The sequence below is a fragment of the Tachyglossus aculeatus genome, chromosome 16 (assembly GCF_015852505.1).
Source record: "Tachyglossus aculeatus isolate mTacAcu1 chromosome 16, mTacAcu1.pri, whole genome shotgun sequence".
NCBI classification, from domain to species: Eukaryota; Metazoa; Chordata; class Mammalia; order Monotremata; family Tachyglossidae; genus Tachyglossus; species Tachyglossus aculeatus.
The window spans coordinates 40,125,380-40,149,912 of record NC_052081.1 but is presented as its reverse complement, the minus strand read 5'-3'; the positions used below and the strand labels follow the sequence as shown (position 1 = coordinate 40,149,912).

General features: G+C 46.8%; 1 protein-coding gene across 3 annotated transcripts in view; it reads right to left on the bottom strand.

Annotated features, from left to right (window-relative positions):
• The window catches only part of INPP5B (inositol polyphosphate-5-phosphatase B), a 66,483-nt gene that overhangs the window by 27,484 nt on the left and 14,466 nt on the right, over nt 1–24,533 (bottom strand). For 2 of the 3 annotated variants that reach the window (XR_005454407.1, XM_038758159.1), the window contains exons 8-9: nt 6,633–6,729; nt 2,641–2,811 (exon numbers count right to left, since the gene is read on the bottom strand). Coding sequence is in view for 2 of the 3 variants with exons in the window: in XM_038758159.1 (XP_038614087.1) it covers nt 2,641–2,811; nt 6,633–6,729 (268 nt within the window). In the remaining variant the exon portion in view is untranslated. Of the gene's footprint in view, nt 1–2,640; nt 2,812–6,632; nt 6,730–24,414; nt 24,468–24,533 lie in introns of those variants that run through there. The other variant, XM_038758160.1, reaches the window with a different exon arrangement.

The following is a 24,533-nucleotide window of genomic DNA, read 5'->3' as shown; positions in this document are numbered from 1 at the left end:
GAATGAAGACTGTGAGCCCCCCAGGGAACAACCTGATCACCCCCCAGCGCTTAGAACAGTGATTTGCACATAGTGAGCGCTTAATAAATGCCATTAAAAATCAAAAAAATAATAAAAAAAAAAGCCAGGAAAGCTGAGGACAGAGGGGGACCGGGAAAGCCCTCAAATCCGGGTCGGCTCGGAGTTGAATGCTTGACCCGACAAACACCACCTTAAGGGTGGCAGAAGAGCAACTTGGCGATCTTATTTCCGCACTGATTACTCATTCATTCAATCGTATTTACTGAGCGCTTACTGTGTGCAGAGCACTGGACTAGGCGCTTGGGAAGTACAAGTCGGCAGCATATAGAGAGGTCCCTACCCAACAGTGGGCTCACAGGCTAGAAGGGGGAGACAGAGAACAAAACATATTAACAAAATAAAATAAGAAGAATAAATATGCACAAGTAAAAGAATTAAATAAGTAGGGTAATAAATATGTACAAACATATATACATATATACGGGTGCTGAGCATATAGAGACGGTCCCTACCCAACAGTGGGCTCACAGGCTAGAAGGGGGAGACAGAGAACAAAACCAAACATATTAACAAAAGAAAATAAGTAGAATAAATATGTACAAGTAAAAGAAATAAATAGGGTAATAAATACGTACAAACATATATACGGGTGCTGAGCATATAGAGACAGTCCCTACCCAACAGTGGGCTCACAGGCTAGAAGGGGGAGAGAGAGAACAAAACAAAACATATTAACAAAATAAAATAAGTAGAATAAATATGTACAAGTAAAAGAAATAAATAAATAGGGTAATAAATACGTACAAACATATATACATATATACAGGTGCTGTGGGGAAGGGAAGGAGGTAAGGCGGGGGGGATGGAGAGGGGGAGGAGGGGGAGAGGAAGGAGGGTACTCTATTTGTTAATGTTGTTATGTCTCCCTCGGTTAAAGATGTGAGCTCCTTGAGGGCAGGACACCTACTTCAGCTTTGTTTTTTTATTTCCCAAGTACTTAGTACAGTGCCTTGCTGCCAGTAGCTGCTCGGTAAATACTATTACTTCGGCAGGGAGTCAGTGCCTGGTGCCCAGAAGCAGCATGGCCTAGGGAAGACCACACGGACCACAGAGTCAGAGGGTCCTGAGTTCTAATCCAGGCTACACCACTTGTCTGCTGCGTAACCTTGGGCAAGTCACTTCATTAATCTGTGCCTCAGCTACCTCATCCGTAAAATGGGGATTGAGACTGCGAGCCCTAACTGGCTCATGGACTGTGTCCAACCCGATTAGCTTGTAATGTTTTGTTTTCTCTCTCCCCCCTCTAGTCTGTGAGCCCGCTGATGGGTAGGAACCATCTCTATATGTTGCCAACTTGTACTTCCCAAGTGCTTAGTCCAGTGCTCTGCACACAGTAAGCGCTCAATAAATACGACTGAATGAATGAATGAACAAACTACCCCAGTGCTTAATCACACGTAGTAAGCACTTAAAATTACGCTGCTGTCACTTATGATCATTTGCTGCATTAGCTGTGGACTTACTTTGTGCTGCGCACTGTACTAAGCACTGGAGAATGAAATTTAGATACGGCACCACATCCCCATCTAATCTTTCCTCTCCCCACCCTATTCTCCCTCCCTTCTAGGTCACTTACGCAGTTGAAGTTCGAACCCCCTATAATAATAATAATAATAATGGCATTTATTAAGTGCTTACTATGTGCAAAGTACCCCTAGCGTTTTGATCCTCACCCTCCCAATCTCACAACACTTACATACATAGCCCTACACTCTGTTGTACCCTCCTTTTGTTTATTTAAACATCTTTCTCCCCTACTACATTGTAAGCTCCGGGGCAGGGACCATGTCTACTGACCCTACTGATCAAACACTCAGTACAGTGCTCTGCACACAGAAAGTGCTCAATAAATGCCACCGACTGGACCCACAAGGGGCTCACAGCCTCAAGGCAGGGGTGGGCGGAAGACTGGGATTAAACACTAACAAGGAACGACTATAATAATAATAATAATAATAATAATAATAATAGTGCCAAGCACTGCTTTAAGCGCTGATAAATACTGCCAAATAATATAACAGCATCAACCTTTGCCCTGTTGTTATTCATACTGGCCACAAATATGTCTCACCCAGGAGAACATCTTCCACTGGAAATGCATCGGGGGGCCTCTGCACTAATCTCTCCTTCACGGTGTAAAAGTGTTTGCAAACTCCAAGACCGATTCGGCTTTCAGCCAGAATTGTAACTTCTGCAAGCTGCACTTCCCCCAGAGTTACTAAAAGGACAAAGCGCTTTTCGGATGCGAGACTGTGGCACCAGAAGAAGTTTAATGCCTAATGGCTTTAAAGGTCTCCCCCTTCTAGACTGTGAGCCCGCTGTTGGGTAGGGACCGTCTGTATACGTTGCTAACTTGGACTTCCCAAGCGCTTAGCACAGTGCTCTGCACATAGTAAGCGCTCAATAAATATGACTGAATGAATGAACAAAGGCAAGGACGGAGGAGGAACTTGGAGGGCAAAGGGAGGGAAGGGCTTCAAAGAGGAAGGAGAAGGGGCTCAAGTAGGGAGAGGACAGCGTTTCTGCATTTCAAATTGAGCCCCGGTTCCTCCTGGCCACCTGAAGTTTTGGATGTAGGTGTAAGTGTCTTCTTTCTGGACCAGCTGAGATTTCACAATCGTGTCTCGCAGCCCGAACTTCTGCATTGACAGCATGTGGGCCTTGTCGGAAACCGTCACCGTGGAGGATCGCACCATGTTGCTTATACTTTCCATCTTGGGTTTGTTCTGCCTGAAACGGTCAAAAGAGCCATGGTGTTTTGTTTTTTTTTAAATCAGCGATTCCCCCGAGGGGAAACACAGAAACAAACCTCCCCGCAATGGGAACCAAGTTGGATTTGACAAAGGCCTAAGACGATGCGATACTCTCTGCCACCAGCAGGTGGCAGCAGCACTCCGAGGAACAGGTAACCTGAACTCTAAATCCCTCATTCATTCATTCATTCATTCAATCCTATTTATTGAGCGCTTACTGTGTGCAGAGCACTGTACTAAGCACTTGGGAAGCACAAGTCGGCAACAGGAGGCCTTCCCAGACTGAGCCCCCTCCTTTCTCTCCCTCTCCTCCCCCTCTCCATCCCCCCACCTTACCTTCTTCCCCTCCCCACAGCACCTGTATATATGCATGTATGTTCGTATGTATTTATTACTCTATTTTATTTGAACATATTTATTCTATTTATTTTATTTTGTTAATATGTTTTGTTTTGTCCTCTGTCTCCCCCATCTAGACTGCGAGCCCACTGTTGGGTAGGGACTGTCTCTATATGTTGCCAACATGTACTTCCCAAGCGCTTAGTACAGTGCTCTGCACACTGTAAGCGCTCAATAAATACGACTGCATGAATGAATGAATGAACACAGAGACGGTCCCTACCCAACAGCGGGCTCACAATCAATCAATCAATCGTATTCAGTTTCACAGTCTAGTCTATGCACAGTCTAGAAGGGGGAGACAGACAACAAAACATATTAACAAAATAAAATAAATAGAATAAATATGTACCAATAAAATAAATAAATAGAACACAGCATCAGGGAAACACAGAAATAAACCTCTCCGCAATGGGAACCAAGTTGGATTTGACAAAGGACTAAGACGATGCGATACTCCAGGCCACCAGCAGGTGGCAGCAGCACTTCGAAGAACAGGTAACCTGAACTCTAACTCCCTCATTCATTCATTCATTCATTCAATCCTATTTATTGGGCGCTCACTGTGTGCACAGCACTGTACTAAGCGCTTGGGAAGTACAAGTCGGCAACACAGAGAGGCGGTCCCTACCCAACAGCGGGCTCACAGTCTAGAAGGGGGAGACAGACAACAAAACAAAACATATTAACAAAATAAAATAAATAGAATAAATATGTACAAATAAAATAAATAAATAAATAGAACACAGCATCAGGGAAACACAGAAACAAACCTCCCCGCAATGGGAACCAAGTTGGATTTGACAAAGGACTAAGGCGATGCGATACTCCAGGCCACCAGCAGGTGGCAGCAGCACTTCGAAGAACTGGTAACCTGAACTCTAACTCCCTCATTCATTCATTCATTCATTCATTCATTCCTATTTATTGAGCGCTTACTGTGTGCACAGCACTGTACTAAGCGCTTGGGAAGTACAAGTCGGCAACATAGAGAGGAGGAACTACCCAACAGCGGGCTCACAGTCTAGAAAGGGGAGACAGACAACAAAACATATTAACAAAATAAAATAAATAGAATAAATATGCACAAATAAAATAAATAAATAAATAGAACACAGCCTCAGGGAAACACAGAAACAAACCTCCCCGCAATGGGAACCAAGTTGGATTTGACAAAGGACTAAGATGAGGCGATACTCCAGGTCACCAGCAGGTGGCAGCAGCACTTCGAGGAACAGGTTACCTCATTCATTCATTCATTCAGTCCTATTTATTGAGCGCTTACTGTGTGCAGAGCACTGTACTAAGCGCTGGGAAGAACAAGTAGGCAACATAGAGAGGCGGTCCCTACCCAACACCGGGCTCACAGTCTAGAAGGGGGAGACGGACAACCAAACCAAACATGGAGACTGGCGTCAAAATCGTCAGAACAAATAGAATTATAGCTCTATGCACATCATTAACAAAATAAATAGAATAGTAAATATGTGCAAGTAAAATAGAGTAATAAATCTGTACAAATATATACAAGTGCTGTGGGGAGGGGAAGGAGGTAGGGCGGGGGGGGTGGGGAGGGGAAGGAGGTAGGGCGGGGGGGGTGGGGAGGAGGAGAGGAAAAGGGGGGCTTTGTTTGGGAAGGCCTCCTGGAGGAGGTGAGCTCTCAGTAGGGCTTTGAAGGGAGGAAGAGAGCTAGCTTGGCGGATGTGCGGAGGGAGGGTATTCAATCAATCAATCAATCAATCAATCGTATTTATTGAGCGCTTACTATGTGCAGAGCACTGTACTAAGCGCTTGGGAAGTACAAATTGGCAACACATAGAGACAGTCCCTACCCAACAGTGGGCTCACAGTCTAAAAGGGGGAGACAGAGAACAGAACCAAACATACCAACAAAATAAAATAAATAGGATAGAAATGTACAAGTAAAATAAATAAATAAATAAATAGAGTAATAAATATGTACAGCCATATATACATATATACAGGTGCTGTGGGGAAGGGAAGGAGGTGAGATGGGGGGATGGAGAGGGGGACGAGGGGGAGAGGAAGGAAGGGGCTCAGTCTGGGAAGGCCTCCTGGAGGAGGTGGGCTCCAGGCCAGGGGGAGGACGTGGGCCGGGGGTCGACGGTGGGACAGGTGAGAACGAGGCACGGTGAGGAGATTAGTGGCGGAGGAGCGGAGGGTGCGGGCTGGGCTGGAGAAGGAGAGAAGGGAGGTGAGGTATTCATTCATATTTATTGAGTGCTTACTGTGATCACAGCGCTGGGGTAAGCGCTTGGAAAGTACAATTCAGCAACAGAGAGAGACAATCCCTGCCCACAACGGGCTCATGGTCTAGAAAGGGGCGGGGGGCTCCTCAAAATGAGCAAACAGGTACCAATACCATCAATATAACTAGAAGTATGGATATATACACATCAAAAGAAGTCAACAGGCATTAATATAAATAGAATTGTAGCTTTGTGCATATATACACAACTGCTGTGGGGCGGGGGGTGGGGTAGAGAAAAGGGATCGAATCGCGGAGCTGGGGAGGAAGATTTGAGGAAAAGGAGGTTTTAATAATAATAATAATGATGGCATTTATTTAGCGCTTACTATGTGCAAAGCACTGTTCTAAGCGCTGGGAAGGTTACAAGGTGATCAGGTTGTCCCACGGGGGGCTCACAGGCTTAATCCCCATTTTACAGATGAGGTGACTGAGGCACAGAGAAGTGAAGTGACTTGCCCAAAGTCACACAGCTGACAATTAATGGGGCCGGGATTTGAACCCACGACCTCCGACTATAAAGCCCAAGCTCTTTCCACTGTGCCACGCTGCTTCTCAGCGCAGAGCACTGTAGTAAGCGCTTGGGAGAGTATGATATGACAGTGTAACAAACACTCACTGCTCACAACGAGTTTACAGTCTAGAGGGAGAAACACCCAGGGCAGGGCACTTAATTAATAATAATGACGGCATTTATTAAGCGATTACTACGTGCAAAGTACTGTTCTAAGCAAAGGGGAGGTTACAAGGTGATCAGGTTGTCCCTCGGGGGGCTCACAGTCTTAATCCCCATTTTACAGATGAGGTAACTGAGGCCCAGAGAAGTTAAGTGACTTCCCCAAAGTCACACAGCTGACAATTGGCAGAGCTGGGATTTGAACCCAATTAATTAATTGATTAAATGCAACTACTCAATTGCATTTACTGAGGGCTTACTGTGTGCAGGGGACTGTACTGGGTGCTTAGGAGAGTTCTGTACGACAGAGTTAAAAGTCACAATCCCTGCTTTGCTTAAATTCCCCGAAAGCTAGCATGATTTAAGGCCCCACTGCTCTGAGCGCTCTCAGCCTCAATTTGGTAACGAGAAGCCCCAGCCCTAAAATCAGCCAAAAATGGAAAAGTTGCCCTACCTTGAAGAGACACCATCGGAGCTGTCATAACCCCAGGGGTCTGGGTCGGCAAGCACGCCTTTCCCATTTGGCTTGGGGTCTTTGGAGCAGGGAACCCCTGAAAGGAAAAGCAACCGCAGAAAGACAATGAGAAAAGGGGGAAAAAAAAAAAAGAATCCCAAAGTTCTTATGTGTAAACATACAACGCCTGGAAATGCTTTGGAAAATTTCACATTCCAAGATAAACGGGACAAGGGAAATTCATCGGCCAAGGCGCCTCTACTCCCGGGAAATGCAGTGCTTTGTCAGTGGGAAAACAACACGAAGAGACCTTATAGACTGTGAGCCCACTGTTGGGTAGGGACTGTCTCTATATGTTGCCAATTTGTACTTCCCAAGTGCTTAGTACAGTGCTCTGCACATAGTAAGCGCTCAATAAATACGATTGATGATGATGACCATTGGGAATCTTAGCTCCTGTTTCCTGGGCAGGATGCAGGGGTGAGAGAAAGGCTGAGCCACTACTGAAGAATTCTGCCGTTGAAGAGAATTGCTCAAAATACATTTTTTTACAACTTCGGGGCACCCAGAAACGCTTTATCGGAAACCAAGGACCACGCTGGAGGAGCAATTCGAACCCAGAACCGGAACAGCTTTGAGCAGTCTTCCTGGAGGGTTGCGTGATGACTTCCTCTTGCCTCACTGGGCACAACGGGCGGGCGTGAAGTGTAAACAGGTGGGGTGGCCACCTCCCCGTGTTTTACGTTGGGGCCGCCGGGCTCTCTGGGCGTGGGTCCACCCCAGCCAGCCCTGTCACGGGTTCAAATCCTGCACCAAACAACATGGCAGCCCTACAGGCACGAGCAGAAAGGTCCGCAACCACGCTAGAACAGGCCCTCGGGCGCGTTGGCCTTTCTCCATTCCCTGAACTGTCATTACCCTGACCAAACCATCATTCCACGCAACCTTCAATCACTGGTATTTACTATTATTACTAACAATAATCATAATTGCGATATTTGGTAAGCACTTACTATGTGCCAGGCACTACGCTAAGCGCTGGGGTGGATACAACTGTACTACGTGCTTGGGATTTACAACAGAGTTGACGGATTCGATCCCTGCCCACGATGAGTTTACAGTCTGCAGTGGGGGGCAGGCATTAAAATAGATTACGGAGAAGGGACACTGTACAGTACATGAATATCTACATTTTTATAAATACTGTGGGGTTGGGGTAATAAAAATGACGGCATTTACGTGCTTATACACATCTATTTATTTTATTTTGTTAGTATGTTTGGTTTTGTTCTCTGTCTCCCCCTTCTAGACTGTGAGCCCGCAGTTGGGTAGGGACTGTCTCTATGTGTTGCCGACTTGTACTTCCCAAGCGCTTAGTACAGTGCTCTGTACATAGTAAGCGCTCAATATGATTGATTATTATTATATGTCAAGCACTGTTCTACACACTGGGGTAGATACAAGCTAAGCGGGTTGTCCCACTTGGGGCTCAGTCTTCATCCCCATTTTACAGGTGACACAACTGGGGCACGGAGAAGTGAGGGGCCTTCCCAAGGTCACACGGCAGACAAGTGGCAGAGGCAGGATCTGAACTCAGGTCCTGCTGATCCCAGGCCTGGGCGCTTAATAAATGCCATTATTATTATTATTATTATTATTATTATTATTATTATTATTATTATCTACAGAGCTGAGCATTCTGGTTTTACCCCCGTGGTTTGATTTCACTCCAATAGGCAACGCTGCTTCTCAACGTGAGTGACAAAGTCCTCAAGGGGTAGACGGCCTTCCTCCGGGTTTCCGAAGAACGGGCCCTGGGAATTGGCTGGACACCAATTCCTGAAAGGTCTTCCCAGTCCTCAATCAATCAATCAATCAATCGTATTTATTGAGCGCTTACTATGTGCAGAGCACTGTACTAAGCGCTTGGGAAGTACAAATTGGCATCACATAGAGACAGTCCCTACCCAACAGTGGGCTCACAGTCTAAAAGGGGGAGACAGAGAACAGAACCAAACATACCAACAAAATAAAATAAGTAGGATAGAAATGTACAAGTAAAATAAATAAATAAATAGAGTAATAAATATGTACAACCATATATACATATATACAGGTGCTGTGGGGAAGGTAAGGAGGTAAGACGGGGGGATGGAGAGGGGGACGAGGGGGAGAGGAAAGAAGGGGCTCAGTCTGGGAAGGCCTCCTGGAGGAGGTGAGGGCCTGTGTATGTGGGTAAAGCGCTAATCCTCAGCTCCAAAAAACAGTTCCTCACCTCTAAAGGCCCGTATTAGCGCATGGTTAGCTCCAACCCAGCCACCCCCACCCTTTAACTGCAGATGAGACAAAGTTCCTTTGTCCTGCTCTTTGGCTCAACTTCAACGAAACTGCAGTTTTCTGAAACCTGAGATTCCAAAAGCCCCCGCAGGCCTAAGGATGTTCCCTTTCCCGAACCTGCCTCCTGGATGGAGGGGATTCCAGGGGCCACGGGGCAGGAGGTGGAATCAATCAATCAATCGCATTTACTGAGCGCTTACTATGTGCAGTGCACTGTACTAAGCGCTTGGGAAGTACAAATTGGCAACACATAGAGACAGTCCCTACCCAACAGTGGGCTCACAGTCTAAAAGGGGGAGACAGAGAACAGAACCAAACATACCAACAAAATAAAATAAATAGGATAGAAATGTACAAGTAGAATAAATAAATAAATAAATAGAGTAATAACTATGTACAACCATATATACATATATACAGGTGCTGTGGGGAAGGGAAGGAGGTAAGATGGGGGGATGGAGAGGGGGACGAGGGGGAGAGGAAGGAAGGGGCTCAGTCTGGGAAGGCCTCCTGGAGGAGGTGAGCTCTCAGCAGGTGGAAGTCCTGCTGGAAGGAAGGAGCGGTCTGTGAGGAGGGTTGGGGGAGGAAGGCCTCACGGTGTGGCAGAGAGCGACCTCGGTGTCATCAATCGTATTTATTGTCATCAATCGTATTTATTGAGCGCTTACTATGTGCAGAGCCCTGTACTAAGCGCTTGGGAAGGACAAATTGGCAACATATAGAGACAGTCCCTACCCACAGTCTAAAAGGGGGAGACGGAGAACAAAACCAAACGTACTAACAAAATAAAATAAATAGAATAGATATGTACAAGTAAAATAAATAGAGTAATAAATATGTACAAACATATATACATATATGCAGGTGCTGTGGGGAAGGGAAGGAGGTAAGATGGGGGGGATGGAGAGGGGGACGAGGGGGAGAGGAAGGAAGGGGCTCAGTCTGGGAAGGCCTCCTGGAGGAGGTGAGCTCTCAGTAGGGCCTTGAAGGGAGGAAGAGTGTGGTTTGCGGCTTTTCCCCGGGCTGCCCTCAGGCCCACGAAGGCCATTTCGGTGCCCGGCGTTGGCAGGGGCTGTTGCTGCAGACGAGGCAGGATATGAGGTAAAATCCCCAGGCGATTATCAGTTACAAATCCTGAGACTTGCACATCTACTTGCACTTCTAGAGAAGCAGCGTGGCTCAGTGGAAAAGAGCCCGGGCTTTGGAGTCGGAGGTCATGGGTTCAAGTCCCGGCTCTGCCAAGTGTCAGCTGGGTGACTTTGGGTAAATCACTTCACTTCTCTGTGCCTCGGTTCCCTCATCTGTAAAAGGGGGATTAAGACTTTAAGCCCCCCGTGGGACAACCTGATCACCTTGTAACCTCCCCAGCGCTTAGAACAGTGCTTTGCACATAGTAAGCACTTAACAAATGCCATTATTATTATTATTATTACAAGAGAAGCAGCGTGGCTCAGTGGAAAGAGCCCGGGCTTTGGAGTCAGAGGTCACGGGTTCAAATCCCGGCTCCCCCAATTGTCAGCTGTGTGACTTTGGGCAAGTCAGTTTACTTTTAGACTGCGAGCCCACTGTTGGGTAGGGACTGTCTCTATATGTTGCCAACTTGGACTTCCCAAGCGCTTAGTACAGTGCTCTGCACACAGTAAGCGCTCAATAAATACGATTGATTGATTGATTCTCTGTGCCTCAGTTCCCTCATCTGTAAAAGGGGGATTAAGACTTGGAGCCCCCGGTGGGACAACCTGATCACCTTGTAACCTCCCCAGCGCTTAGAACAGTATTTGCACATAGTAAGCGCTTAATAAATGTCATTATTATTATCCACAGAGCTGAGCATACTGGTTTTACCCCCGTGGTTGGATTTCACTCCAGCCCCAACCCTTACTATTCTATTTATTTTACTTTGTTAATATGTTTTGTTTTGTCGTCTGTCTCCCCCTTCAAGACCGTGAGCCCGTTGCTGGGTAGGGACCGTCTCTATATGTTGCCGACTTGAACTTCCCAAGCGCTTAGTACAGTGCTCTGCACACAGTGAGCGCTCAATAAATACGATTGAATGAATGAACCCTTCATCCACAGCAACGGCTAAAAACCCAACAGCTGTCGAGTCCCGCCCGGTTGCTCCGGACAGGTGCTTCCCCTGGCCAGAAACCGGCCCCGGCCCTAAGGAAAAGGACTTGGAATTTGTGGCTAAACTGTGCCTGGCATTCATTCATTCATTCATTCATTCAATCGTATTTACTAAGCGCTTACTGTGGGCAGAGCACTGTACTAAGCGCTTGGGAAGTCCAAGTTGGCAACATCTAGAGACGGTCCCTACCCAACAGCGGGATCACAGTCTAGAAGCAGCAGTCGAGAAGCAGCGTGGCTCGGTGGAAAGAGCCCGGGCTTTGGAGTCAGTGGCCGTGGGTTCAAATCCCGGCTCTGCCAATTGTCAGCTGTGTGACCTCGGGCAAGTCACTTAACTTCTCTGGGCCTCAGTTCCCTCATCTGTAAAATGGGGGTTGACTGCGAGCCCCCCGTGGGACAACCTGATCACCTTGTAACCCCCCAGCGCTTAGAACAGTGCTTTGCACATAGTAAGCGCTTAATAAATGCCATTATTATCATTATTATTATTAGAAGGGGGAGCCAGACAACAAAATGAAACATATTAACAAAATAAAATAAACAGAATAGTAAATATGTACAAGAGCACCTGGCGCATTTGGGGATGTGGTACTTGAGAGGGGCTGATTTCCTCGGAACCACAAACGCAAAACCCTCAACAGAACCCCCGGCCAAAAAAAAATATCACACGACGGACTCACTCAAGACCCAGATGTGGAGCCTCCTGGGAACGGAGTGGGTTGGAGCCCAGGTTTCCCTAAACTGCAAAAGGCGGGGCTCGATTCAAACCAAGGTTCATTCATTCCTCAATCGTATTTATTGAGCGCTTACTATGTGCAGAGCACTGTACTAAACGCTTGGGAAGTTCAAGTTGGCAACCTATAGAGACGGTCCCTACCCAACAACGGGCTCACAGTCTAGAAGACCCCCCAGCTCCACCCTTACCTTCCGGGCCTCAGTTCCCTCACCTGTAAAATGGGGATTAAGACTGTGAGCCCCCCGTGGGACAAGCTCATCACCGCGGAACCTCCCCAGTGCTTAGAACAGTGCTTTGCACAAAGTAAGCCCTTAATAAATGCCATCATCATCATCATCTGATGTCCCCCTGAAGTGGATTAAGGGTTTGTTGGGAAATTCTCCCTGAGGATTTGTGACTAGAGCACTGGTCTGAGAGTCAGAAGGACCTGGGTTCTCATCCCGGCTCCGCCACGTAGCTGCTGTGTGACTTTGGGCAAGTCACTTCACTTCTCTGGGCCTCAGCTACCTCATCTGTAAAATGGGGATTTAGACAGTGAGCACCATGGACTATGAGGTGACGGATTATGGACTATATCCAACCTGATTAGCTTTAATCTACCCGTCGGCACTTTAGTATTAATCATAATAATTATGGTATTCGTTAAGCGCTTACTATGTGCCAAGTTCTAAGTGCTGGGGTAATAATAATAATAATAATGATGGCATTTATTAAGCACTTACTATGTGCAAAGCACTGTTCTAAGCGCTGGGGAGGTGACAAGGTGATCAGGTTGTCCCACGGGGGGCTCACAGTCTTAATCCCCATTTTACAGATGAGGTAACTGAGGCACAGAGAAGTTGTGACTTGCCCAAAGTCACACAGCTGACAAATACCACTGACTGAGTGATAAGCAAAAACTTCCTTTTGAGTGATTAAAAACCCTACCAGAGTCTGGCAAAGGAGGTGTTGGTGCCTCCACGCTAAAGGTTTTGTCAAAAACAAATAAACCACCTCTCCTGGATGAGAAAGTCATTCGGCAGCTCAAGGGGCTGAGCTCAAGTTGGGTGAATCCTGCAAAAAAAAACTCACCCAGGCTATCAGAGAAGCAACCCGCTCTCCCTCGGCCCGGCAAATCTGCAACAGGAGGTCAGCCCTGAAACGGACCGACTCAGGGAGCCTTGAAAAGGCAACTTTGTTCAAATTCTCCTCCTCCACGCTCCAAGAACTAGGCATCTTCCCACGGCGGGCTCGAGTTTCCATTTGCATTACACGGTAAAGATTACAAAGTTGCTTCAGTTCACTTCCAGAGGAGAATACGTGCACATCAACTAAGCCCCTGTTGCGGAACACAATTGTGGCTTCCCGCTAATAAATATTGATGCCTCGGTCTTCCTGGGCATTCCCTGAGGTGTTTGGGGGTATTTGGTTTGGTTTTTTTTTAACCTCTAATTGAATGTCAGCGGTTCACCTGCCTTGCTCCACTCCATCGCTTGAAAGACTCTTCGCAAACCAACTGCTTTAGAAAAGTGCCCGCCCAACTTCCCTTTAAACCAAAAATATACTATATCTTCCTAAATAGGACAGAGAATGGGAGAAGGAGAAGAAGAAAAGGGCCCGTGTCCTTTGTCCAAAGAAACTAACTGTTCCAGATGAAATTAAATTACTTCAGGATATCATCCAGCCCATGCTCAGCCCAAGGGGCGGCTAGTTGTCTGGGCAGGCAGAAACAGAAATCTCCACAATACATCTTTGACGGTCGACCACGCTCTGGGGAAACATTACCGAATGAAGCTTTTTTTAAGGTTCGTGGCAGAACAAGAGGCTCAGGCCCTAACTCAGTACAACAATGCGGAACCAGGGGCTATTTTTCCAACATTCCCTTTGGTTTCCAGTTTGGTATCTTGGGTTCGGCTTTGTGCGATGTCAGGATATAAACAGCTCCCATTTCCTCTCACAGGCTAGAAGGACTGTGATGCTTTGTCTACCAGACCCAAGGAAGAAAAGAATAATCCTGGAGTCACCCTCCTGAGTTCCAAACCTAAATAAATTCCATGGGCTATTTATAATAATAATTATTATTATGGTATTTGTTCAGCGCTTACTATGTGTCAGGCACGATACTAAGCTCTGGGGTGGATACAAGCAAATGGGGTTGGACGCGGTCCCTATCCCACGTGGGGCTCACGGTCTAGATCCCCATTTTACAGATAAGGGAACTGAGGCCCAGAGAAGAGAGGTGACTTGCCCGATGTCACACAGCAGAAAAGCGGTGCGGTCAGGATTAGCACCCATGACCTCCTGACTCCACGCCTGTGCTCTATTCACTGTACCTTGTTGGCTCTTCTCACTATCACTTTAATGATTCACGAGACCCACCAAGGCACGTATATCAGAGAAGGGGCGTCCAAAAGTAAGTCAGTCAATCAATCAATCGTATTTATTGAGCGCTTACTGTGTGCAGACCACTGTACTAAGCGCTTCCTCGGTGGCGAGCACCACCTCCAAGCGCAGGTTGGGAACAGGCCAAGGGGTGGGAGGTCGGAGGAGGAGAAGAGAAGGGAGAGGGGAAGTGGGTCTATAGAGCAGAGCCACATTTGCTTTAAGGAACAGAGGAGACACCGCACACATAGCAGAAGGAAAAAGAGCAAAAGGGAACAATTTGCTTACAAAAACTCATCTTAAAGACAAAACCTACAGCTGGGGTGGGCATAGTTTGGCCCTGGAGGGCGAGGGTGTCACATCCAGGCTGACATTTAAACAGAGGTGCTTCCCGAATATTTACTGTGTGCACAGCACTACGCTAAGTGCTTGGGAAAGTAATAATAATGGTATTTGTTAAGTGCTTACTATTCATTCGTTCAATCGTAATTATTGAGCGCTTACTGCGTACAGAGCACTGTACTAAGCACCTGGAAAATACAATTCAGCAACAAACAGAGACAATCCCTGCCCACAGCAGGCTCACGGTCTAGAAGGGGGAACCAGATACCAAACGAATAAACGGGCACCAATGGCATCAATATAAACAGAATTATAGCTATATAGGCATCATTAATAAAATGAATAGAATTATAAATATGTACATATATACACAAAAGTGCTGTGGGACGGGGAGGTGGGTAGAGGAGAGGGAGTGAGTGGGGACGATGGGGAGGGGGAGTGTGATAATATTTATTAAACGCCTGATTGCAGAGCTTGGCGTTGGGAGGGGCAAAAAACCAAAATCAGGTGGGAATTAGACACGGTCCCAGCTCCCAGTCTAATGAGAAAGGTGGACCTCGGATCCATAAGGAGAGACGACACGATAAACAACATGAAAACGAATAAAAGATCAGTGTCACAAGGGTTTAGCAGAGTGCCCTGCCCAAAGCGAACGACAAATGCAGTTAAGAGCATAAAAGGGTGAAATGACAGCGTGAAAGAGCGTGTTGTAAATGTATGTGGCAATGCCACCAAGGGCTCTTGAGGCAATAAACTCCATGAGTCTTTCACCGTTGCGTGTTGTGACTACCCGTTAAACGTGCAGGCTGCGGGAAGTGGGCGTCCAGCTCAAATAACTGGCCACCCCTGTCTTCATTCCCAGCAGACCCCAGACCAACTGGTCCAATAATATTAATAATGATGGCATTTATTAAGCGCTTACTATGTGCAAAGCACTGTTCTAAGCGCTGGGGGGGGATACAAGGTGATCAGGTTGTCCCACGTGGGGCTCACATTCTTAATCCCCATTTTACAGATGAGGTAACTGAGGCTTAGAGAAGTTAAGTGACTTGCCTAAGGTCACACGGCAGACATGTGGTGGAGCCGGGATTTGAACCCATGACCTCTGACTCCAAAGTCCATGCTCTTCCCACTGAGCCACGCTGCTTCTCTGGTCCAAGGAACCAAACCCTCACCACAACTTCTCGCCCGTCCCGCCGTCGACCCCCGGCCCACGTCCTTCCCCGGCCCGGAATGCCCTCCCTCCCCACATCCGCCAAGCTCCCTCTCTTCCTCCCTTCAAAGCCCTACTGGGAGCTCACCTCCTCCAGGAGGCCTTCCCACACTGCGCCCCCTTTTCCTCTCCACCTCCCCACCCCCCCCCGCCCTACCTCCTTCCCCTCCCCGCAGCACCTGTACATATGTTTGTACAGATTACTCTATTTATTTTACTTGTACATATTTACTATTCTATTTATTTGGTTAATGATGTGCATCTAGCTTTATTTTCATTTATCCTGATGACTTGACACCCGTCCACATGTTTTGCTTTGTTGTCTGTCTCCCCCTTCTAGACTGTGAGCCCGCTGTTGGGTAGGGACCGGCTCTAGATGCTGCCAACTTGGACTTCGGCGCTTAGTCCAGTGCCCTGCACACAGTAAGCGCTCAATAAATACGACTGAATGAATGAACTGGAAGCGAATTTAACTCTACTGTATGCTCCCATTGCACACAGCAGGAACTCAATACATACCACTGATTGACATCTCATTCATTCATTCATTCAATCGTGTTTATTGAGCGCTAACTGTGTGCAGAGCACTGTACTAAGCGCTTGGGAAGTCCAAGTTGGCAACATATAGAGACGGTCCCTACCCAACAGTGGGCTCACAGTCTAGAAGGGGACTCTCAAAGTGGGTTTCAGGAAGGGGAGGTCAAAAGGGCTTCAGGGGACACCCTCTTTCAGTGATTTGGCTCCAACTCTGTATCCGTGCTCGAAAGAATAGACCGTTTTCTAGAGCTTCTGTTCACCTTCGCCCTGAAATCCTTTCAGCTACACCCTCCCCGCACTGGCTTCCGCCTCTGATGTACAACCAAAACAAAGAAAGCCAGCCTCAGGCATCCAGACCTTTGGGGTGAACCAGCCAGATCAATCCATGAGCTATTGACTCATTCATTCATTCATTCAATCGTATTTATTGAGCGCTTACTGTGTGCAGGGCACTGGACTAAGCGCTTGGGAAGTCCAAGCTGGCAACATCTAGAGACGGTCCCTACCCAACAGTGGGCTCACAGTCTAGAAGGGGGAGACACAGAACAAAACATATTAACAAAATAAAATAGGTAGAATAAAAATGTACAAGTAAAATAAATAGATTTATAAATACGTACAAACATATATCCATATATACAGGTGCTGTGGGGAAGGGAAGGAGGTAAGGCGGGGGGGGATGGAGAGGGGGAGGAGGGGGAGAGGAAGGAGAGGGTTCAGTCTGAATCAATCAATCAATCGTATTTATTGAGTGCTTACTGTGTGCAGAGCACTGTTCTAAGCGCTTGGGAAGTCCAAGTTGGCAACATCTAGAGACGGTCCCTACCCAACAGTGGGCTCACAGTCTAGAAGGGGGAGACACAGAACAAAACAAAACATATTAACAAAATAAGTAGAACAAAAATGTACAAGTAAAATAGAGTAATAAATATGTACAAACATATATCCATATATACAGGTGCTGTGGGGAAGGGAAGGAGGTAAGGCGGGGGGGATGGAGAGGGGGAGGAGGGGGAGAGGAAGGAGAGGGCTCAGTCTGAAGTCCTTCCTTGTTTACTAGAAAGAGAAGAAAATCTGCGGATGCCACCCTTTTAACGGCAGGAGGAAGTGAGGACTGAGGCTTTGTTACTCCCCAGCAGTTCAAGAATAATCTGCAGATGACATGTTGACGTTCCCTTTCGGTCGTCTCTTCTTTTTTCCCCCCCCAGTTCTCTTGCTGGGATAACGTTCTCTTTTCTTTCTCCTCTCCTTTCATTTACTGGAATCAATCAATCAATCAATCAATCAATCGTATTTATTGAGCGCTTACTATGTGCAGAGCACTGTACGAAGCGCTTGGGAAGTACAAATTGGCAACACATAGAGACAGTCCCTACCCAACAGTGGGCTCACAGTCTAAAAGGGGGAGACAGGGAACAGAACCAAACAGACCAACAAAATAAAATAAATAGGATAGAAATGTACAAGTAAAATAAATAAATAAATAAATAAATAAATAGAGTGATAAATATGTGGAAGAACTTGGTTCTTCAGCTGCTCTTTGCGCTACCAGGAAGCGACCTCCCGATAACACCCGCCAAGAGAGGTCTAAGTCCGCTCCCTCTTGCCAGCGCGGTGAACGCTGCGCTTTTCTGTCCCTTGACTGTTCGCGTCCGGATAACGAGTCCCTCACCTTTAAAGTTTTATCGAAGCCTGATCTCCTCCAAGAGGCCTTCCCTGATTAAGCCCTCCTTTCCCCTTCTCCCACTCCACCTGCGTCACCCAGACTTGCTCCCTTCACTCATCTCCCCTCTCAGTCCCACAACGCTTATGTACATATCGCTCAGTCCGGTGCTCTGCACACAGTAAGCGCTCAATAAATACGATTGATGATGATGATATCCGCAGCGTGGATTAGTGGAAAAGAGCCCGGGCTTGGGTGTCAGAGGTCACGGGTTCTAATCCTGCCTCCGCCACTTATCAGCTGTGTGACTTCGGGCAAGTCACTTTTATTTTTAAATAGGCATTTATTAAGCGCTTACTATGGGTAAAGCACTGTTCTAAGCACTGGGGAGGTTACAAGGCGATCAGGTTGTCCTACGGGGGGCTCACAGTCCTAATCCCCATTTTACAGATGAGGTCACTGAGGCCCAGAGAAGTGAAGTGCTCAATAAATACGATTGAATGAATGAACAAATGAGGGACTGCCTCTCTATGTTGCGACTTGTACTTCCCAAGCGCTTAGTACAGTGCTCTGCACACAGTAAGTGCACAATAAATACGACTGAATGAATGAATGAAGTGACTTGTTCATTATTATTATTATTGGCAGTAGTAACCCTTTACGGCCATTCATTCATTCAGTTGTATTTATTGAGCGCTAATGTGTACAGAGCACTGTACTAAACGCTTGGGAAGTACAAATCGGCAACATCTAGAGACGGTCCCTACCCAACAATGGGCTCATCTCCCCTCTCAGTTCCACAACGCTTATGTACGTATCGGCAGCGTGGATTAGTGGAAAAGAGCCCGGGCTTGGGTGTCAGAGGTCGCGGGTTCTAATTCTGCCTCCGCCACTTATCAGCTGTGTGACTTCGGGCAAGTCACTTTTATTTTTAAATAGGCATTTATTAAGCGCTTACTATGGGTAAAGCACTGTTCTAAGCACTGGGGAGGTTACAAGGCGATCAGGTTGTCCTACGGGGGGCTCACAGTCCTAATCCCCATTTTACAGATGAGGTCACTGAGGCCCAGAGAAGTGCTTAATAAATACGATTGAATAAATGAATGAATGAGGGACCGTCTCTCTATGTTGCCGACTTGTACTTCCCAAGCGCTTAGTACAGTGCTCTGCACACAGTAAGCGCTCAATAAATACAATTGAATGAATGAACGAAGTGACTTGCCCAAAGTCACACAGCTGACAATTGGCGGAGTCTGGATTTGAACCCATGACCTCTGACTCCGAAGCCCGGGCTCTTTCCACTGAGCCACGCTGCTTCTCTGTGCCTCGGTTACCTCACCTGTAAAATGGGGATTATTCATTCAATTTAATCGTTATTCATTGAGCGCTGACTGTGTGCAGCGTACTGTGCGCCCCACATGGGACAACCTGATTACCTTGTATCTATCCCAGCGCTTACAACAGTGCTTGGCACATAGTAAGCGCTTAACAAATACCATCATTATTATATCTGCAATTTATGTAATGTCTGTCTCCCCTTCTAGACTGAGGCACACTGTGGGCAGGGAATGTGTCCGTTATAGTGTACTCTCCCAAGCGCTTAGCACAGTGCTCTGCGCACTGCAAGCACTCAATAAATACCACTGACTGACTGCCTGAATACCTGGGCATCTTCATGGGCCCCGCCTACGGGAACAGTCATCGTGTGTTGTTTATTTCCCTGTTTGATAAGGCAGTCACACCACGAGGCCTGGAACTGCGCAACAGTTGGGAATAATAAGGACGGTATTTGTTAATCAATCAATCGCATTTATTGAGCGCTTACTGTGTGCAGGGCACTGGACTAAGCGCTTGGGAAGTACAAGTTGGCAACATATAGAGACAGTCCCTACCCAACAGTGGGCTCACAGTCTAAAATGCGCTTAAGCGCTTACTATGTGCCAAGCACTGTTCGAAGCGCTGGGTCTGATGCTCGTTTCTTGGGGCTCTGAATGTGTGGCCTGAATTCTAATCCTGGCTCTGCCACTTGCCTGCTGGGGTGACCTTGGGCAAGCCCGCTTCACTTCTCTGGGCCTCAGTTTCCTCATCTGCAAAATGGGGATTAAATGCCTGTTCTCCCTCCCTCACAGACCGAGTCCCGGGTTGGACAGAGGCCATGCCTGGCCTGCTTACCTCATATCTATCCCACTGCTTAGTTCAGCGCTTGGTACCTAACAAGTTCATTATTATTATTATTGGCAGTAGTAACCCTTTACGGCCATTCATTCATTCAATCGTATTTATTGAGCACTCATGTGTGCAGAGCACTGTACTAAGCGCTTGGGAAGTACAAATCAGCAACATCTAGAGACGGTCCCTACCCAACAACAGGCTAACAGTCTAGATGGGGGAGACAGACAACAAAACATGTAGACCGATGTCAAAACCGTCAGAATAAATAGAATTACAGCTATAGGCACATCGTTAACAAAATAGAGTAGTAAATATGTACAAGTAAAATAAACAGAGTAATAAATCTGTACAAATATATACAAGTGCTGTGGGGAGGGGAAGGGGGGGATGGAGAGGAGGAGAGGAAAAAGGGGGCTCAGTCTATACTTCAGTGCCCTGCACTCTCAAACACTTGAAAAACAACAGTTTCTAAAACTTGATAAAAGGGAGTCCTGTTACTGCAGAAGTTTCAATCAATCGTATTTATTGAGCGCTTACTGTGTGCAGAGCACTGTACTAAGCGCTTGGGAAGTACAAGTTGGCAACACATAGAGACAGTCCCTACCCAACAGTGGGCTCACAGTCTAAAAGGGGGAGACAGAGAACAACACCAAACATACTAACAAAATAAAATAAATAGAACAGATACATACAAGTAAAATAAATAAATAAATAGAGTAATAAATATGTACAAACATATATACATATATACAGGCGCTGTGGGGAAGGGAAGGAGGTAAGTTTCGAATGGAAAGTTTCGAATGGAAACTATCACAAAAGTAGAACTCAATGGTTTGTGTGCGTGTGTGTGTGTGTGTGTGTTTGGCTTTTTTTTTAGGGCGAAGGCAGCTACTTGGGGGTGAATTCCTTGGCCTCAAGGCGATATGTCTGGCCAGACATTGAAGGGAATGCTCCTGGAGGCCCAGGAGAGTTATAAACAAACAGGCAGGAAGGGTGGCAAACCCACATCTTCCTCTGGCGCTCAGCCTATCCTGCCCAGCATCTGAATCCCTTTAAGAGCTTGGTTTCGGGGCAGTTCCTTTCCGAGAGGGAGAGGAGGCCTTGAATACCTTGCACTTCGTCTTTAACTCCCCCTCTTACTTCGAAACACGAGAGACACTATAAAAGGCAAATGCCATGGAAACAAAATAGCAATTTCAAGGTCCTGCTGGTCAAGGGCTCGTCAAGTGACTCCGTAAAACACAAGGTATTTACGCGGTGTGGGGCTTGAGGAGCTCTCTGTGGTGGAGTAGCCTTAAAGGGAAACCCCAGATACCCCAGAAAACTGCTGGCCTCGTTTAAAAGCCCTGTGAAACCAAGCCCCTCCCATTTCCCCACAGCTTCTGAATAATACTGACGGCATTTATTGAGCGCTTACTATGTGCAAAGCACTGTTCTAAGCGCTGAATCTAGTATTGCAAGTGGCTGGGTTGGCTTGCTGGAGATCTAAAGCATTTACTCCTCAATCCCTGCCACGGTTGGAGAGAGGGAGGCGGCCAAAATACCCTTCTGCAAACAGCCCTGACATCACATCTGATAAGCCTGGAATTTGTCATCCTTCTCAATGGAGGACGGCATTTGAGAAAACGGCCATAGCACAACTTCCCCTTCCAAAGCACCACGCTCTCTTCCTCCCTTCAAGGCCCTACTGAGAGCTCACCTCCTCCAGGAGGCCTTCCCAGACTGAGCCCCTTCCCTCCTCTCCCCCTCGTCCCCTTCTCCATCCCCCCCCATCTTACCTCCTTCCCTTCCCCACAGCACCTGTATAGATGTATATATGTTTGTACATATTTATTACTCTATTTTACTTGTACATATCCATTCTATTTATTTTATTTTGTTAGTATGTTTGGTTTTGTTCTCTGTCTCCCCCTTTTAGACTGTGAGCCCACTGTTGGGCAGGGACCGTCTCTATATGTTGCCAATTTGTACTTCCCAAGCGCTTAGTACAGTGCTCTGCACACAGTAAGTGCTCAATAAATACGAATGATGATGATGATGATGATGATGTATTTTTTCAGCCCTGTTACTCTAACCTGGAATTTCCCCTCCAAGAAGGTGGTAGGTGGCTGGACAATCGGGCCTTTTGTGCTGCACATGAGCATCCACAGTTCTTGGCATATAGTACACGCTTAAATACCATTATTATTATTATTATTAAAGGAGAGACATTCCAACGGATTAGTTCCACCTGTAATCTCATCTGGATTGCAGTCCGAACAGTCATTACGGCTTCAGGAAAATCCAAGCTATGCTGACAGCTGATGACTGGATTGGCAAAAGGGGCAGTGCCCAAATTATGGATCTTGGCGACCCCCCCCCTAGGAAGCGCTTAGTACAGTGTTCTGCACACAGTAAGTGCTCAATAAGTACGATTGAATGAATGAATAGGAAGGCAAGACTGTAAGCCCCACGTGGGACAACTCGATGACCTTGTATCTCCCCTAGTGCTTAGAACAGTGCTTGGCATGTAGTAGGCGCTTAACAGATATCATCTTCATCATTATTATTATTATTACTAAAAAGGGGGACTAAGACTGTGAGCCCCACGTGGGCCAACCCGATAATCTTGTATCTCCCCCAGCGCTTAGAACAGTGCTTGGCACGTAGTAAGCGCTTAACAGATACCATCATCATCATTATTATTATTAAAAAGGGGACTAAGACTGTAAGCCCCACGTGGGCCAAACCGATGACCTTGTATCTCCCCCAGCGCTTAGAACAGTGGTTGGCACGTAGTAAGCGCTTAACAGTTACCATCATCATCATTATTATTAAAAGGGAGACTGAGACTGTGAGCTCCACGTGGGACAACTCGATGACCTTGTATCTCCCCCAGTGCTTGGCATGTAGTAAGCGCTTAACAGATACCATCATCATCATTATTATTATTATTAAAAGGGAGACTAGGACTGTGAGTCCCACGTGGGCCAACCCGATAATCTTGTATCTCCCCCAGCGCTTAGAACAGTGCTTGGCACGTAGTAAGCGCTTAAAAGACACCATCCTCATCATCATTATTATTATTATTAAAAGGGAGACTAGGACTGTGAGTCCCACGTGAGCCAACCCGATAATCTTGTATCTCAGATACCATCATTATTATTATTATTAAAAGGGAGACTAGGACTGTGAGTCCCACGTGGGCCAACCCGATAATCTTGTATCTCCCCCAGCGCTTAGAACAGTGCTTGGCACATAGTAAGCGCTTAACAGATACCATCCTCATCATTATTATTATTATTATTAAAAGGGAGACTAGGACTGTGAGTCCCACGTGGGCCAACCCGATAATCTTGTATCTCCCCCAGCTTTTAGAACAGTGCTTGGCACGTAGTAAGCGCTTAACAGATACCATCCTCATCATTATTATTATTATTATTAAAAGGGGGACTAAGACTGCAAGCCCCACGTGGACCAGACCGATGACCTTGTATCTACCCCAGTGCTTAGAACAGTGCTTGGCACGTAGTAAGCGCTTAATAGATACCATCATCATCATTATTATTATTATTAAAAAGGGGACTAAGACTGTGAGCCCCACGTGGGCCAACTCGATAATCTTGTATCTCCCCCAGCGCTCAGAACAGTGCTTGGCACGTAGTAAGCGCTTAACAGATATCATCATCATCATTATTATTATTAAAAAGGGGACTAAGACTGTGAGCCCCATGTGGGCCAAACCGATGACCTTGTACCTCCCCCAGCGCTTAGAACAGTGCTTGGCACGTAGTAAGCGCTTAACAGATACCATCATCATCATTCTTATTATTATTATTAAAAAGGGGACTAAGACTGTAAGCCCCACGTGGGCCAACCCGATGATCTTGCATCTCCCCCAGTGCTTAGAACAGTGCTTGGCACGTAGTAAGCGCTTAACAGATACCATCATCATCATCATCATTATTATTAAAAGGGGGACTAAGACTGTGAGCCCCATGTGGGCCAAACCGATGACCTTGTACCTCCCCCAGTGCTTAGAACAGTGCTTGGCACGTAGTAAGCGCTTAACAGATACCATCATCATCATTCTTATTATTATTATTAAAAAGGGGACTAAGACTGTAAGCCCCACGTGGGCCAACCCGATGATCTTGCATCTCCCCCAGTGCTTAGAACAGTGCTTGGCACGTAGTAAGCGCTTAACAGATACCATCCTCATTATTATTATTATTATTAATAATAATAATAATAACGATGATGAGGGCTGCAGGCGGTCCCTCGGAAGGCGCGGTCGTGGGCCTGGGGTCCCTACCTGCGTGTCCCCCGCGGGCGCCGTGGGCCATGATCCCCTCACCCCCGCCGTCTGCCCGCGGGCTCCGCCGCCCGCCCCAGCGGCCCCGCCACCGCCTCCCCGCCCCTCGGCGCCTCCCA